The following is a 17,151-nucleotide window of genomic DNA, read 5'->3' on the forward strand; positions in this document are numbered from 1 at the left end:
AGCTGAAACAATGAAAAGCAGAAAATATTCTTTCCTGTGGGAATAGGTAACGAAATGGAGTGACATCGGCAGCCCTGTCATCCCATTTATTAAAGAAACGGTAAGAAAAGATACAAGCAGGAAAAACACCAACCATCCTTTCACGTCAGGCTGAACGAAGCACAGTGATTTCTCCCCTTTCTCCCCCCACCCCCCCACCCCAATTCCCATCCATATCAGTTTAAATTTTGAGGTTCTTTGATCAGAGTACTAGTGGAGAGGAGTTAGATGAGCGGTGGAGCCTTGACTCTGGCCTCCTCTAAGTCCCAGGAGAAGGAAGCTGCAGGCCCAGTCAATCAAGCAGACATTAAAGATCCTTTGGTGGGTCTTTAATGTGGTTGCCCACCTCCCTGTTCTGTGTTCAAGCCCCCAGGGAAAGGTATGGCAGTAGAGGATGACCAAGTCCAAGCTGCCCAGGTCAGAACTGCTGAAGCATGGTCCGTTCACCAATGCAACATTTCTAGAGAGCAGTGAGCTGATTCTCCAGTGGTGAGCAGGGGACTACATATGAACTGGGACCTGCAGGCCAATGTATCCCTGAGGAAAAGTCCACGTGAACAATTCAAGAAACCAGTTAAGAAACAAGGGGCAGGGGCAGAAAGCTGTGGGACAAATGCACAGCAGGCTTCTGGAGGGCTGGAGATCCTTTCTCTAAAGGCCAGGATCATTCCCACCTGTAGTAGTCCATCTCCCACATAGGACATTTCACCTTCAGTCAAGAAAGCAGAGGAAAAAGATGGCTCATCTGAACTTGAGCCCCAGCTATGTACTTCAGACGGTAGCTCCACATCTACCCTTTCACTTATAACACAGCCCCTGCCCAGAACCACGGTGCTTGAAAACCAAAGTGGTCCTGGAGAGAAAACGGTGTTTAAGGGGGTAACATCCCATTTGGGTACATTGCAGCCATTGGACCCCCTGGTCTGGGGAAAGCAGCTGGGTTTGTGCCAGGGAGGCTCCCCACTCTAGGAAATGGGACCAAAGTCTTGCTCACAGGACCATTCATCCTTGGAAAGGAAGATGGGTTTAGACCCAGGGTCCCAGTTGGCCTTGCAAAAGGACCTGGGTTGATACCCACAGGGCCTGCTGGAGAAGAGCCCAGGGGCCCAGGAGCTGACCTGGGGAAATTAACCTGACCAGGTCCTAATGGGCCAGTAGACCTTGGGAAGGCAGCCGGACTTGGACCCTGTAAGCCACTGGCCCTTGGGAAGTTAGCTGGGTTGGGGCCTAGTGGCCCAGAGGTTCTTGGGAAAATTGCTGGGCTTGAGCCCTGGAGGCCAGCAGACCTCTGGAAGGTAGATGGATTTGAAGCCAATGTGCCAGAGGACTGAGAGAAGGAAACTGGATTCAGCCCCCCTGAACCTGTCCCCCTTGGAAAGGGATTAGCATTTACCCCCATGGGCCCAGCTGGCCTTGAAAAATGAGCTGAATTAGGACCTAGGGGGCCAGGAGCTCTGGACATGGGAGACGGGTTTGGCCCAGGAAGGCCAATTCCCCGAGAGACAGGACCCGAGTTTGGGCCTATGGGTCCAGGTACTCTTGCCATAGAGGATGGGCTTGTGCCCATGTTTCCAGAAGCCTGTGAGAAAGCAGCTGAATTTGCTCCTAAAAGACCTGCTGCTCTTAGAATGGGGGCAAGATCTAGGCCTTGAGGTCCAGCCATTCTTAAGTTAAGACCAGATCCTGTGCCCAGGAGGCCACCTGCTCTGGTATCCATATTAGGGCCTGGGCCCAGGCCACCTGCCCTTGGGTTGGGCCCAAGACCTGGGCCCAGGCCACCAGCCCTTGGGCTGGGCCCAAGACCTGGGCCTGGAAACATACCCGACCTCGGGGCAGGGTTTGTACTAACAAACCCTGACCTCAGATTAGGACTTGGTCCTGGTCCCAGGCCAACGGGCCTAGGATTAGGAGGACCATTCCCAGAAGTCAACAGGACACCTGCTCTCAGGTTGGGCCCAGACCCAGGGCCCATAGGGCCACCACTTCTGGAGTCAGGACCTGTTCCCAGGAGACCACCGGACCTTGGGTTAGACATAGGACCTGGCCCTGGAAGACCCCCTAACCTTGGGTTAGACAGAGGCCCTGGACCTGGAAGAGCCCCTGCCCTAGGATTTAGGGATGGCCCTGGGCCTGGGCCCGGGCCCAACAGGCCACCAGGCCTTGGGAAAGAAACTGCACCTGCACCAGCGGGATTCATCCCTCTTGGAAAAGAAGCCATGCTTGGGTCACGAGCACCAGTAGGGAAAGGTGCTGGATTTGAAGCCAATGAGCCTGATGAGGTTGGAAAAGGCGAAGGGTTCCTTGGAAATGGGGCCAGATTTCCACCAAGAGAACTGGATGCCATAAGGAAGGGATCAGAATTCATGCCTAGCGGGTGGCCTGTGTTCAAAACAGGACCACCCTGTGGTCCCATGGAACCGTCGAGCCGTCCTCGAGGTGGCAACTGAGCACGAGTCCAAGGAGTTGGCCGCTCTCTAGGGAAAATCCTGGGTTCTTTCATACTTTCTTGGGGACGTTGGTGATAATGGGTTTGGGGCGAGTTTTGAAAAGGATCTTGTTTTTGATGAGTGCTGTCACCAGGTACCGGGTGCCAGTCTTGCAGCCAAGCTCATCAGAGTCCTGCTCCCCAGGAGTGTGTTTGACAAGGACAGCAAAAGGTTTCTCCAGATGGATGATTTTTCCATACAGGATATGATGCCCCACGATCAGCACAGGGATTCCCTTTGGCAGAACAAGAATGAAATGCCTGAGGTTCAGGGCAAGGTCATAACACTCAGGTGCCTTCTAGAGATGCTCTTGGCGAGCAATACTGGCACCTCCACTCCCTGGCATGACTCTACTGCTGTTTAAGAGCCATATCAGACAACCACCCTCATACCCTTTTTACTCTTCCTAGCCCCAGGTAAGAGAATTTCCTCTTTTTAGAACTGTGATTTTTCCAGATTCCCCAAAGCTAAGTTTCCCTGCCATTGCAGGGGTCAGGGGAGAACAAGCAGAGAGCTTAGATTAGCTAGACCTCGAATAACAAACCTGAGGGCAGTCCTCACTCTGGGTCCTGGGAGCACCACCTTGGTGTAGCTTGCTTTCCTGAGGCATTAGGCAGGGAAAGAAAAGTCCCCTCACCTCAGTGGTGTAATGTAGGTCTCCCAGGAGGTTTCCAGCTAATCCAGTGCTGTAGCGAGCCTCGATCTCCCCCTGTAGCTCCATCAGCACCCATTCTGCCAGGCCTCCAGCCCCAGCACTGCAAGCAAAGGGCTGGCGGTTACAATATTTTTGAGGGGTGAAGGATGAATAGTGTCCTACACCACCATTCAAGGCCCAAAGGAACTCCTTGCTGAGCACAAGTTCTTGGGAAATTAGGCAGTGCTAGGCACTGATCTACAGACGAAATGCAAGGATGTGTGCAATGCACCTGAGGACCCTGATTCTTCTAGGAAAATGTCAAACCTACGTAACACCCTCATCATTCGAGCTAAACAAAAGAGTCTCAAAACGTACTCACCTGGAAATAACAATTTGCACCATGAGCTTTCCGTCTTTAAAAAGCAACTGAAAGTAAGCTGTAGAGGAAAAACAAATTTAGGATAATAATAATGATAGCTAATACTTATCATGTACTGTGTGTGAAGCAGCTTTCTAAGTGCTTTAGACAGATTTTATTTCATTTCCCTAAAAATGTTATATAAGTAGTAGATGTTTTTTATTTGACACTGATACAACTGATAAAACATTGCTGAAGATCACCACGGGTCAATAATGCTATGGAAAGTAAGGTCATGTACTTACTAGTCAACGAGCCAGAACTTGAACATAAAATGTAACACTATAGCCCACACTGCTGACCACTATGCTAATCTGCCTTTCTCAAGAATGTTCTATTTTCTATTCTGCATGTTAAAAAAAAAAAAAAAAAAAAACCACACACACACACACTAAAGAATTTGGGGCACTGGGGCACCAGGGTGGCTCAGTGGGTTAAAGCCTCTGCCTTCGGCTCAGGTCATGATCCCAGGGTCCTGGAATCGAGCCCCACATCGGGCTCTCCGTTCAGTGGGGAGCCTGCTTCTTCCTCTCTTTCTGCCTGCCTCTCTGCCTACTTGTGATCTCTGTCAAAAAAATAAAATCTTAAAAAAAGAAAAGAAAAAAAGAATTTGGGGCACATGGGTGGTTCAGTGGGTTTTAAGCCTCTGCCTTCAGCTCAGGTCATTATCTCAGGGTCCTGGGATCGAGACCCGCATCAGGCTCTCTGCCTGCCTCTCTGCCTACTTGTGATCTTTGTCAAATAAATAAATAAAATCTTTAAAAACAAAACAAAAAACAAAAAATTCATTTAGATTTTACTTTTCCCTTTGGTATTATAAAAATTCAAACTTCCTCTCTAACATTCTAGTTGTCTTTCAAGGTTCAAGGGACCTCCTTTAACAAAAGCCAATTAGCAAAGTCCTTCAGGCAACTCTGGTGAATGGTAAGCAGCTATCTAACATGACTCTCATTATATGCCTCGACTATCTTTCATTGAGGTATACCCAGACATTCAACTTTCATTTTATGCAACAGTACCACCTGGTGGCAAGTTTGTGGTACTCTAAACAAATGGCTAAAAAGATTATTTTTTGCCTGAGACAACTGGCTTCACTTGTCTTTCTAGGAACGGTGGATTCACAGGGGCCTGAGGGATGGGGGATCTAAACTACACGTACTGTATAAGTGTTTCCAATAAATCAATGGAACTCAGTGGAAAGTTGTTAGTCTAATGTCTGCCAATTGTAGCACTGTATGTTAATAGGTGTAATTGTGCACAAGCTTAGCAAACACTGGATTAAAAAGTTAAACAGGTTTCTTGACTGATAATGTTAACCTTCATTTTGGATCTCCAGGGAAAAAGTATATTGGCTTACAGGACAGCAGAACTTCTCTATTCTTGAGCAGCAAATATCCCTTGGGAACACAAGGTCAGTCAATTCACTGGTCTTCAAATTCAAATATAAACAGTAGCTAAAACCTGCAGAATTTTTATTATGAATCAGATGCTGTACAGGTCTAAGAATCTAGACCACCTGTCTTTATACTCATAATCAATATGTTCCCAAAAGAACGTATCCCAAAAGAAAACCTACACTCCCAAAAGAAAACCAAGCACTAGTGAGAATGAAATACATCAAAGCATCAGGCAGGCACTGCAGACAGGAGAAGCTGGTCGGAAGCACAATGGTGGATCAAGAAGGCATCTGTAAGTCAGACGTGATTTTTTGTTGTTGTTGTTTTGTTTTTAAAGATTTTATTTATTTGCCAGAGAGAGAGAGAGAGAAAGCGAGTACACACAAGTAGGCAGAGAGGCAGGCAGAGGCAGCGAGAGAAGCAGGTTCCCTGCCGAGCAAGGAGCCCAATGTGGACTCGATCCCATGACCCCAGGATTATGACCTCAGCAGAAGGCAGCGGCTTAACCCACTTAGCCACCCAGACATCCCTGTAAGTCAGACGTTTTGAGAATAAATATGGGGGCTCAAGGGCAAAGGTCTTGTGACAAGATAGGGAGTCCCTAAAATACCATCAACTGAACCAAAAGCACTTTTAAAATTCTTCTAAGGTTTCTTGAAAAAAGGATTACAATTTAAAATCAGAAGACTTAAAAGTCAGGTTCCAGCCTGTAAGTGTAGAACTTTTCACTGTGTCATCATACGCAAGTCACTTAATGACCATAGGGCTAACACCTAGATTATCTGACTCATCAAACTACTGTGAAGACCATGTATATGCAAAATGGTTTAAAGACAGCAGCTTTTTTTTTTTTTAAGAGAATGGAAAAAGCAAATTGGTATTTCCACACTATAATTTTGACTGTAATTTAGAGAATGGTAGGTATGTTTTAGCCATGAATCAAAAAAACCTCAGTAACTAGAAACTGAAGTTGGAAAGTTTCTAAAGGTTAACAAATGCATACAGACTAAAGGGTTCTTATATCTAAGCCCCTGATGACTGATAATGCACTAAATGTTTCTTGATGGATATAGTTATAGTAATACACAGGTAGTTTCTGAGAAGCAATTAAGTGTTCACACAGATAAACAAGTTCTACGAAGACCACAACAGGGAAGGAAATCAATCTCTAAGGCCTTTGGAAACACGTCTGAGAGGAGTACCTATAGACTGTTTAAGGGCGATGCAGAGATATTTTCAGTGCATTCCACATTTCCTGGACAGCTTCCTGTTGGAACAGGAATTCACAACGTGGCCCAAGGGGGCAAAGGAAAACAGATGTCTGAGAGCTGGATCAGAAGAGCTTTACCCACTTATATAGGAGGTCCTGCCTCAGAAGATCTCTAGATACTGGCAAACATCTAGGAACGCTCCTAAAAATACAAATTCTGGGGCCTACATGTTCACCATTCTGCTGCTGTCCCTAGTCAGAGTGGTCAGACCTATGCTAGTCCCACTGGGAAGCTGCAGCTATGAACACAAATGAAGTTTAGACCCACTTGTAAGGGTCTAGCTCACAGGAACCTGTAGACCAGCCTGGCTACATTAATGTACATGGGAGTGTATTTACTGAGTTAGTAAGAAAGAACAGAAGGCATTCTTTTAGCAAATTTTAAAATTCCACTTTAGGGGTGTCTGGGTAGGGCAGTTAAATGTCCAGCTCAGGTCATGATTATCACGATTGTGAGACTGAGCCCCATGTTCAGCAGAGAATCTACTTGAGTCTCCCTTCCAAAAAAAAGATTCTCTCTTCCTCTCTGCCCCTCCCACTCATGCATGCATGCTCTCTCAAACAAATCTTCAAAATTCTACTTTAATGCCTTAAAATAGGCTATCACCTGAATTTTATTATTCCTTTTTTTGCTCCTTGAGGTACTACTCTAGGCAACTGTTCTCAGGGCCAGAGTAGGTAGGTATACCTGGGTACTTCATTGAGAACACACCTGATGGTGGTGAGAGCGAATGTGTATTTCACTTAATGTAGAGTTGACTAAGAAGAATCTGTAACATGCAGCCCAATCTGTCCCTATACCCTTGTCAGTAGGTAGGCAGTAGGAAAACGAAGAGGTGGAGTAGCGCGTAATACAAATCAAATCCTACTAGTAATAACAAACGTAACATTATATTTCCTATAAAACAAAACAAAAATCCTAAGTCTTCAGTCTCAGCTAAGTCCAACAATGAAGACAAGTAGAACAATTTCTACATGTTCGTTCTAAGATACTGCTTGTACAAAAACTGCAGATTAAAAACATATGAAGACACAGCCTGAAAAATAAATCATGAAACTAAAAGGAGTCAATGGAAGAGTTTGCTTAGCACCTCTCTCAAGAGTTTAATCCCAGATTTGGTGATGACCAACTTCTCCACAGGTAAAGAACACTAACTCTAGGCTGACAGTATGTGTAACTATAGAGCCAAGGAAAAAATTTGGCAATGTCACTTTTTGAAAGACATTTAATTCACTGTACTTCAGAGTGGAGTCTCACCGGCTGTAACTAGTGGAGACCTGGAGCAAGGAAAGTGGGGGAAAACCCCCAAACTTCTTTCTCCTGAAATGATTTCAACTCCTTCCACCCCCATCTGTCAAAAAAGGAGGACAGGGGCGCCTGGGTGGCTCAGTGGGTTAAGCCGCTGCCTTCGGCTCAGGTCATGATCTCAGGGTCCTGGGATCGAGTCCCGCATCGGGCTCTCTGCTCAGCAGGGAGCCTGCTTCCCTCTCTCTCTCTGCCTGCCTCTCTGCCTACTTGTGATCTCTGTCTGTCAAATAAATAAATAAAATCTTTAAAAAAAAAAAAAAAAAAAAAAAAAAAAAAGGAGGACATTTTTTCCTGTTTAATTTTTTGGGCCTTCACATCACCAAATAAACAATCCAGTTTTATAGTCTTAACTTAGTCAAAAGCAAACTTTCCTAACGTACTTTATATATCTTAACTAACACTCAATATTTTCCTGTTTAAAGAAAAAAAAAAAAAGGTCTTTTCTGGGGCTTCAAATTTGTAGAAATGGCTTGCTCCAGATCATCCTGTCTTAAGATATGGAGGTCCTGCATAAAGTCAACACACTACTGCTTCTCAGGACAGTGGTCCAAGTAACTGTAAGACCCCAAACAAACTACAGCACAGCAAAAGAATCAGCATTTCAAAACCAAACCAGAGTCACAATGGAACCCTAACCAAAACTCAAAAGATTGAAGTGGGAACTGTATCAATCTGGGACATACCTTATTTAACTGTCCTTTGACTTCTACCTCTGTTTTGAATTTAGTTACTATTATAATTATTATGAAAAACCTGAAAAAAAAGCCCGAAAAAAATCAGAGTACAAATACAATTTGAGAAGAAAAACCCAGGCAGAGAATTATAATACAAAAATTTCATTTCTCCCATAGCTAAACTTCTGTGGACACTTAATCTGATTTTCTCCTTTCATTGCTGAGATCAATTTTAATGATGTAAGCACTCTTATTCCCATTTTACAGATGAGGAAACATGCACTAACGGTTAAGTAACTGGTCATGTACCTAGGAAGTGGGATGGGAAGGAACCTTAACCCCTCCATAATATGGCATCTCCAGCAGTCTTTCTCCCACAGCCCCTCAAACACATTTCTGTATAACTTCTGATTACAAAGATCAGCCTTTCTCATTTCTACAAAATGGCATGTAAGTAACCTATACAACTACCAGCTAAAGTACCTATTGCATCTCTGGGGTAGGCAATCAAAAAAACAAACAAGACTTTTTATCATATTCAATTGATGAGATTTAGATTTTGAAAACCAAGTATAAGGCAAAATAAACCAAAAGAACAGAGAACATTCTTTGTCACTGATTCATTTTAATCTTCAACAAAATTCAGTCTCTTAGAATTTGCTTTCTGCATTGTTAAATGTTGAACTGTTAAAAGATTAGTAATGTCTTACAACAGAATTAATGAGCAATGATCCTCATAATGGTAACTGCCCCCAAAATATAATGTGGCAGAAGTATAGTATGGACCCAATTAAACAGAACATATACAACTTTTACCCAAACAAGTGGACTCAATGGTGATTAAAAACAAATTTTACTAGAGCTAAGTAATAGCTTATAAATTTTCATTACGACCTTTCAATTCATCTTGTATTTTCTTAAGATAGCAAATAAAGGGGTTAACTTTACAATTCTTAACATAAAAATTCATTTTTTATTTAAAAAAATTAAACATATGACAAAAAGTTTTCACATTGCTAAACCCACACTTAACATTTACTGAGCTGTTATTCAGTCCCAGGGTCAGTTGTTTAGGAATGCAGTTGAGAGCTCAACTTGTCAGACCTGATGGGAAGGAACCTTAACCCCTCCATAATATGGCAACTTAGCCTATGTGTGACATGGGATTAATAATCTAACCTTTTAAGTTTCAATTTCCCCACTAATCAACTGGGCATAAGAAACTATCCCAAAGGGTTGTTGTGGAAACTTAATGAGGTTATGAATGGAAAGTCCTCAGCGTAGTGCCTAAAACATGGTAACATGGTAAGACTTTAGGATCAAACTATTACTGGCGGGGAACATGGCATTTTCTTATTGTATGTTCAAAAGAGTTGTCTAAATTCTATACTGAATAATCACTTTAATATTTATAGTACATTAAACCTTCCTACAAAAGCAGCAGGTTATCAGAGTAAAACCAGGTTTACATGATGGGAGAACAATTCAAACAGGACAGTCAAGTTTCACCAAACTGCTTCAAGGACTAAGTTCTGAAAGTTTTCTTCTCTTTTCTCTAAAGACGACTATATTTCTATGTGCCTTTTCATCAAATGAACAATTCAGGAAATTTTCATATACAAATGAATCAGATTATTTTTATTAGCAGTGTTATTGTGGTTTGTTACTCAAGGGGATGGTCTAAGTTTCAAAGGGAAAATCTTGTCTCCTGACAGGCATATGTCATTAAGTACTAAAATTCTGTTTCCAAATGAGAAGCTTGCTCCCCTCCAAAAAGGGGCTATGAAGGGTAGGTGGAAATGAATGCTTCCAAACTTTTCATTAGTGAAGAGTGTGTTCAAAAACATGTGTGGATACTATGCATACACGTGATACTTTCCCATCACATTTTAGGATTCCCATGATGCGGGGAATCAATTACTGGTATTTGCAGACAATGGGTGGAAAAGATGGCTTCAGTCGATCTGAGTAACTCCAGTTTTCTCCATCTTCTGCTACTCTGCAGCCCCATCTCAACCCTTCCTTCTCTAACTGCGATGACCCCCTATCTTCCCCGCTCCTCCTTTCTAGCCTGGCTTGAGGTCTCACAGTATTCTGGATTCTCCTCCCACCGACCCCCATATTCTCCACCCTCTCCCCTGGCCCCCTCCCATCCCTTCATTTGGAGCTACAAACACTTCCTATGTCTAGTCCCGCCCACTTTCTGGGACTTCTCAATCCGCTTCCCCTCTCTTCCCCAATCCCCTCCAATTCACCCCAGACTTTCGCTGGGACCTCCTACCAATCTATTTAACCCTTTCTCCTATCTCCCAAAGAAACTATTCTTTAAACTGCATTCTTCGACACCCCTCAAACCGTCCACCCTCCTCCCAAAGATTACTCTTTAAACGTTCTTCTACACCCTCACTCTCCAAATTGTTCCGTTCCCTCCTCAATCTCAAGTACTTAGCGCCTCCAGAACCCGAACCGTCCCCACTCTTTAGTCTCTCACTCCGCCCACAAAAGAACCTGGATCACTCTTCCACCTAACCACCTTCCCAATTCTCTCTCCCAGCAGCTTCCCTCCGCGACTTAAAATGTCCCCTCAAACAAACCTCACATTCCTACAACCCCCAGGCCCCCCTCTCCAAGTCCCCTCTCTGATATTCCCGCTATTTCCTGGGTTCCAGTTCTACCACATTCCCGCACACCTCACGTTCTGGACTCCCTCCCCACCCGGGGAAGAGCCCCTTCCCGCACGTACCTCGAGGTTCCGGCCCGCGCCGCCCCCTTCTCCGTCCTCCGCCCGCGCTCGGCCACCCTTTCCGCCCTTCTCACGCTCCGCCCCTCTCACTCCCTTCCTTCCCTCCGCCTTCCGTCTCTACACCACTCCCTTCCCCCCACAATTCCTGGCCCTCCCACCCCGGGGGCCCCTCTGGGTTTGCCCCCACCTCTCCGCGGCTCTCCGCCTCCCCTCCCCCTTCCCGGCCGCCCCTCCCCCGCCCGCTGCTCCCCGCCCCTCGGCTCGCCATTCTTCTCCACGAGCCGAGCGCCCCACCCGGCCCAAGCTCCCTAGCTTCCCACTCCCTCGCACCCTCACCCCCATCCCCGACTCAGCCCTCGCTCCCCGCGGCCTCCCGCGCCCCCCGCCCGCGGCCTGACCTGCAATGGCGGCCGCCGAGCGCGGCGCCGCGCGGCCAACGGGCGACAACCGAACCTCCCGCCGCCGTCGCCGCCGCCGCGAGCACTGCCTGCGCACTTCCGGCCTTGCGCCGCAAGCACTTCCGGGGCAGAGCACGCGAGCGCGCGCGCACGTGGGGCCGCGGCTGAGAGGCGAGTCCCCATCCGTAGGTAGGTGAGTTGGGGAAGGGGTCTGGGAAGCTGTTGGGAGATAAAGGAATTTGATGGGGTGGGGCCTGCCCTAGGCCGGCGCCGGTGGAGCTCGCAGTTCCCCCTGTGCAGAGGCCTGATGGAGGCTACTCCGTAGATTTCCAGAGAGGGAAGGGGCGGCGGAGTTGTAGCGCGCGCTTCCGACGCCCTTTTAGCCGGGTCGGGCCGGGCCAAACGCGTCTGCTCTGCCCGCGGCTTCCTAACCTTGAAGGAAAAGTGAGGGCCGAACCAGAGTCGGCCCCTGTCTTCGTCGTATGTGTGTGTTTGCGGTGTCGGGGAGGGGATAGTTGACAGATGCCAGACTAAGTCCCGTTGCTTCCATTCCTTGAGGGGTTCTTGGTTCTGCCTGCCCCGTCAGCCTCACTTCACTACTTTAGCTTGAGTCTGTAATTTGAAAACGTGTTGTAAAGTTAGGGAGAAGTGTTCGCTAAAATGCAGATGCCTAGTCCTCCTCCCCCACCCCCTTTCTCCCCCAACCAAGGGATTGGAACTCCGGAGCTGTGGAGTGGGGCCCAGAATCCTGCATTTAAAAAAACAAAAGCAAAAACAGTTTTCCAGTTGATTTTGATGGAGTTCTGCGGCCCGGATATCGAGAGACTTAGTTAGGCCGTCAGTATTTCTTGCTTCTTGAGAATGTTAATGGTGTTTACCCTCCTCTTCACACCCCACCCCCGCCAAGAAAGCTCACACACAAAAGAGAAAGGAGTATCTTAGTTTCTTTGCCCAAAACTGGTCAGCACGATGTGCTTCCCTTCTTTTATGTGTGCACTCCCAATTAGAGAACGAGGTTATTTTCAGTTTTATGTCACTCCTCTTTCCCAGAGTACTTTCTTCAGGTAATTGGCAGGTCATTGGCAGCATTGTTAAGAGTCTGGAACATGCTCTATATGTTGTTGATCTTTTCATTTTTAGCGGAAGCATCCTGTGCTTCTGGGGATGGTTTCATAGATTCTTGTGTGGGGTGTGAAAACATTGTTGTTTAGCTATTTAGAAGTGAACCTCAGTGAGATACAGTTGTACTCTTCCATCCAGCATGGTGATAATAATAAATAATACACGTGAGATGCTGTTGTTAACACTAAGAAGAAACAATACATGTGATTTACTGCTGTTAACATTTAACAATAATGACTCTTTTTCCCCCCCAACAGGAATGGGTGAATTTAAGGTCCATCGAGTACGTTTCTTTAATTATATTCCATCAGGGATCCGCTGCGTGGCTTACAATAACCAGTCAAACAGATTGGCTGTTTCTCGAACAGATGGCACTGTGGAAATTTATAACTTGTCAGCAAACTACTTTCAGGAGAAAGTAAGTCATTTGGAAGCCTGATTTGTTGTTGCTGAGTTAATTTTCTTAAGTTCAGTTCTACATCTCATGTCTTTTGTATTCAAAGAGATCAAAAGTAAGTGACTCTCTCTGGAGTTGTTTAGAACTATGTAACTTGTGTAGTTAATATGCAGTCTCTTGTCTGAGCTCAAAGTTTTGAGCTGTGTAATGTCAGAAAGATACTATCTAGGGGTTGTGGTGGCTCACTGTCATCTGGAAACAGATTTGCTGGATCTTTTGGGAACAACAAAAAAGGAAGCTGTTGGGGTGCCTGGGTGGCTCAGTTGGTTAAGTGCCTGCTTTCGGCTCAGGTCATGATCCCAGAGTCCTGGGCTCAGTGCTCAGCAGGAAGCTTGCTTCTCCCTCCCACTGCCCCTGCTTGTGTTCCCTCTTGCTAGCTGTCTTTCTCTCTGTGTCAAATAAATTAATAAAATCTTTAAAAAAAAAAAACAAAAAACCGGGGGGGAAGCTGTTAGGACCATTGCTTTATATCTGTCTCTGCACCACTGCAACTTTGATAAGGTGACATTTTCTGCTGGTGTTGTCAGTACCCATTTCATTGTCAATTCAGAAAAAAATATGAAACATCTTAGTATCAAACTTTCTGGTGACTTGATGGTAGGAAGATTGATTTCTAAGTTCATCTGTCTGAGAGAATGTAGACCTAATTGCCTATATGTGGGATTAAAGAGGAAAATACCGTTTGGGGGAATGCAGAGGGCTGTTAGAGCAGCACATTCTTCAAAGGCACTGATTACTGATTTGGGGTGCAACAATATAATTCATTTCACATTTATTGTGGTATGCATCCTAGGCACTGAGTGGATGCCTGTGAACGGATAAATAGATGAATTCAGTGCCCAGCAGCCTAGTACTTGGAATTTAGACATTCTGCAATTGTTTCTAAATGAGTGAGTGGCAAGTATTAGGCATTATGACAAGTGTCAGAGGCCCTACCTTGAAGGAGCTCAGTGTCCAGTGGAGGAAATATGAGTATACAGTTTCCAAACAGTAGGTAAATTTTATGGTAAAGCTAAGCACAGACATAGAATCTTAGTGGAGCATTGCCTTACTCTGATGATGTGGGTTTAGGAATCCTGAAAAGGGATGACTTAATGGAGTTGACCCTGGAAGAACCGAAAAAGTTAAAAAATTGGTCATCATCGCAAATAGGCCAGATTCTATACTATGAAAAATGTGCTATTAGCTACTTGCTTGTTGCACTCTGGATATTTCTTGTCATTATGATGATTAAAATTATATAATAGTTCATATGTTTCTTTAATGTTTTTCTTCCCCACTAAACTTCAAATTGAGACTATGTCACTGGTATTGATATCTGTATTCCCATCATTTAGTAAGGGCCTAGTACAGAGCCACTCCTGAGTTAATACTTGTTTAAAGAGTATTTCAGTCATTCTTTACTGAGTGTCTCTTATTTTTTTTTTAACTCTTCTTTTTTCAGCAGTAATTAATTCATTCTTATCTTTTGCTTTCTCCATAGTCTCTTCCCAACTATTGTTAACAACAGAGAGGAAAAATTGTACCTTTCGTGCTGAGCAGATTTAAGAATAAAATGCCTTGATGTGTATGAAAACTTTTTTTAAAAAGATTTTATTTATTGGGTTGCCTGGGTGGCTTAGTGGCTTAAAGCCTCTCCCTTCGGCTCAGGTCATGATCCCAGGTCCTGGGATCGAGCCCCACTTCGGGCTCTCTGCTCCGCAGGGAGCCTGCTTCCTCCCCTCTCTCTCTCTGCCTCCCTCTCTGCCTACTTTTGATGTCTTTCTCTCTTGTCAAATAAATAAAATCTTAAAAAAAAAAACAAAACATTTATTTATTTAGAGGTGCCTGGGTGGCTCAGTGGGTTAGGCCTCTGCCTTCAGCTCAGGTCATGATCTTGGGGTCCCGGGATCGAGCCCCACGTCCGGCTCTCTGCTTGGCAGGGACCCTGCTTCCCCCTCTCTCATTTGACAGAGAGAGAGAAAGATCACAGGTAGGCAGAGAGGCAGGCAGAAGGAGAGGGGGATGCAGGCTTCCTGGTCGAGCAGAGAGCCCGATGCCGGGCTTGATCCCAGGACCCCAAGACCATGACCTGAGCCGAAGGCAGAGGCCTAATCCACTGAGCCACCCAGGCACCCCAACTCTGAAAACTCTTTTAAGTGTTAAGAAAACACTTAGAAATCCGAGACTTGAATGAAACACTGGATTGAGCTACGTTGTTTATTATTTTTAAATTTTTTATTTTAAAAGGTTATTCCTTTTTTTTTTTTTTTTTTTTTTTTAATTTAGTGATCTCTACATCCTCCCAATGTGGGGCTCAAATTCACGACCTTGAAATCAAGAGTCTCATGCTCTTCTGACGGAACCAGCCAGGTGCCCTCATTTATTTTATTTTAAAAAAATTTTAGGGGTGCCTGAGTGCCTGTATGCCCTTGGCTCAGGTTGTGATCCCAGGGTGCTGGGATCGAACCCCACATTGGGCTCCCTGCTCAGCGGGAAGCCTGCTTCTCTCTTTCCTACTCCCCCTGCTTGTGTTCCCTTTCTCGCTATCTCTCTCTATATATATTAAATAAATAAAATCTTAAAAAAAAATTTTAATGGTAGAATTGACACTATAAACAGCATGAATTTAAAGTATATACATTGGGGCGCCTGGGTTGCTCAGTTGGTTAAGCATCTGCCTTGGCCGAGGTTGCTATCCTAAAGTCCCAGGATGGAGCCCCTCATTGGGCTCCCTGCTCAGTAGAGGAGTCCGCTTTTCCCTCTCCCTCTACTCCCCCAGCTCATCCTCTCTTTCCCTGTCTCTCTCAAATAATTAAAATCTTAAAAAGAAAAATTATATACATTGATAACTTTGACATACATAAACCTTTGAAACCATCACCCAGTCAAGATAGTTACATATATTTTTTAATTGGATATGTCAAATAGAGTTGTATACAAACTTTATCTTACTGGAAAGGTTTTGCAGAAAAATTCTTAGAGAAACAAAACCAACTGTATAGGTAACTAAAATTTGAATCTAAAAACAAAATCTTAATATGATCTTCTGATAAAATAAGACCCCACAATAGTTATTTCTACAGAAGTGTTTTAATTACTACCTTGTTGCCTATGACCACTCAGTGCTGCTAGCTGATTAATTCTGGTGGGTTGACAAGTTATGATGTTTCTGTAGTTTTTTCCAGGTCATGAGTCTCGGGCTACAGAAGCTCTGTGTTGGGCAAAAGGACAGCGACTCTTTAGTGCTGGACTCAATGGAGAAATTATCGAGTATGATTTGCAGGCATTAAACATCAAGTATGCCGTGGATGCCTTTGGAGGACCCATTTGGAGCATGGCTGTCAGTCCCCATGGTTCTCAGCTTTTGGTCAGTAAGCAAGTATTGGTAATTTTAAAGATTTTATTTCTCAGTAATCTCTGTGACCCAGCCTGGGGCTTGAATTCACAACCCTGAAATCAAGAGTCCCACGCTTACTGACTGAGCCAGCCAGGTGCCCCCAACTGTTAGTAATTTTAAGCAAGATTTCTCTTATGCTTACTTAAAGTTTCCTCTCTGTGTTCACAGGAGGGTAAAGTTAAATCATATTATGATGTTTAGCAACTCGAATATGATGTAGATTCCAGCAGCCCCAATAAAAGATTGGAGTTGATACTGAGAGTTAAAAATCACTTGTCCTTTTGCATCCTTTCTGCTGCTACTTTGGACCTCGTTTATTCATTTATGAAATGAGAGGCTTAGTTTGGTTCAGCATTTCTCAAACTGTAGTTGGAATTGGGAGCTGTGGAGACTGGTTTTTGTTGTCTTGTGCCTTATGTTTTATTGTATATATCATTTGAGAATATGGCATGTTAATGTGAGATCCCTCTGTAGATTCACAACACACTAGTGTCTGTTAAGAGTTCTGGGAGGTCCTTCCACAAGTTAACTTTCGGAACTATGTTTTGCCACAGTGTTTCTCAAAAATTGTTTGAGTGCAGACTGAGAAGACATGCCCCCCGCCCCCACTGTTATTAAAGCGTGTGCTTCTAGATATTTCATTTTCTGGGATAAGTCTATGATTCTTGTTTGATTTGCACTGATTTATAAAATATCTTGATGTGTCTCTATTTAGGTTGTATAGTTAATGGGTCTTTTATTTAGGCCATGGGTCTCTAGAAGATATGTGCTGTGAAAATCCTACTTCTTTTCCATTTTCTCCACAGGAATTAGGTCACTGAT

The 17,151-nt window shown here is 44.6% G+C and overlaps 3 protein-coding genes across 5 annotated transcripts in view; 1 reads left to right on the forward strand and 2 right to left on the reverse strand.

Annotated features, from left to right (window-relative positions):
- Nucleotides 1-71: 71 nt before the first annotated feature.
- DERPC (DERPC proline and glycine rich nuclear protein) lies at nt 72-2,539 on the reverse strand. Its single transcript, XM_045076227.1, has one exon. The coding sequence runs from the start codon at nt 2,537-2,539 to the stop codon at nt 911-913; it is 1,629 nt and encodes a 542-aa protein (XP_044932162.1). The 3' UTR covers nt 72-910.
- Nucleotides 2,536-11,445, reverse strand: CHTF8 (chromosome transmission fidelity factor 8). Its single transcript, XM_004744533.3, has 4 exons — nt 11,372-11,445; nt 3,542-3,599; nt 3,163-3,280; nt 2,536-2,760 (listed from the first exon to the last, which is right to left on the reverse strand). The coding sequence occupies exons 2-4, from the start codon at nt 3,562-3,564 to the stop codon at nt 2,536-2,538; spliced, it is 366 nt and encodes a 121-aa protein (XP_004744590.1). The 5' UTR covers nt 3,565-3,599; nt 11,372-11,445.
- The window catches only part of UTP4 (UTP4 small subunit processome component), a 36,218-nt gene continuing 30,496 nt past the window's right edge, over nt 11,430-17,151 (forward strand). Inside the window, exons 1-3 of one of the 3 annotated variants that reach the window (XM_004744530.3) lie at nt 11,430-11,560; nt 12,751-12,911; nt 16,108-16,299. In XM_004744530.3, the coding sequence (XP_004744587.2) occupies nt 12,753-12,911; nt 16,108-16,299 (351 nt within the window). In that variant the 5' untranslated portion in view covers nt 11,430-11,560; nt 12,751-12,752. Of the gene's footprint in view, nt 11,565-12,750; nt 12,912-16,107; nt 16,300-17,151 lie in introns of all 3 variants that reach the window. The other 2 variants (XM_004744531.3, XM_045076225.1) reach the window with 2 other exon arrangements.

The sequence above is a fragment of the Mustela putorius genome, unplaced genomic scaffold (assembly GCF_011764305.1).
Source record: "Mustela putorius furo isolate JIRA1106 unplaced genomic scaffold, ASM1176430v1.1 tig00000174_pilon_pilon_pilon, whole genome shotgun sequence".
NCBI classification, from domain to species: Eukaryota; Metazoa; Chordata; class Mammalia; order Carnivora; family Mustelidae; genus Mustela; species Mustela putorius.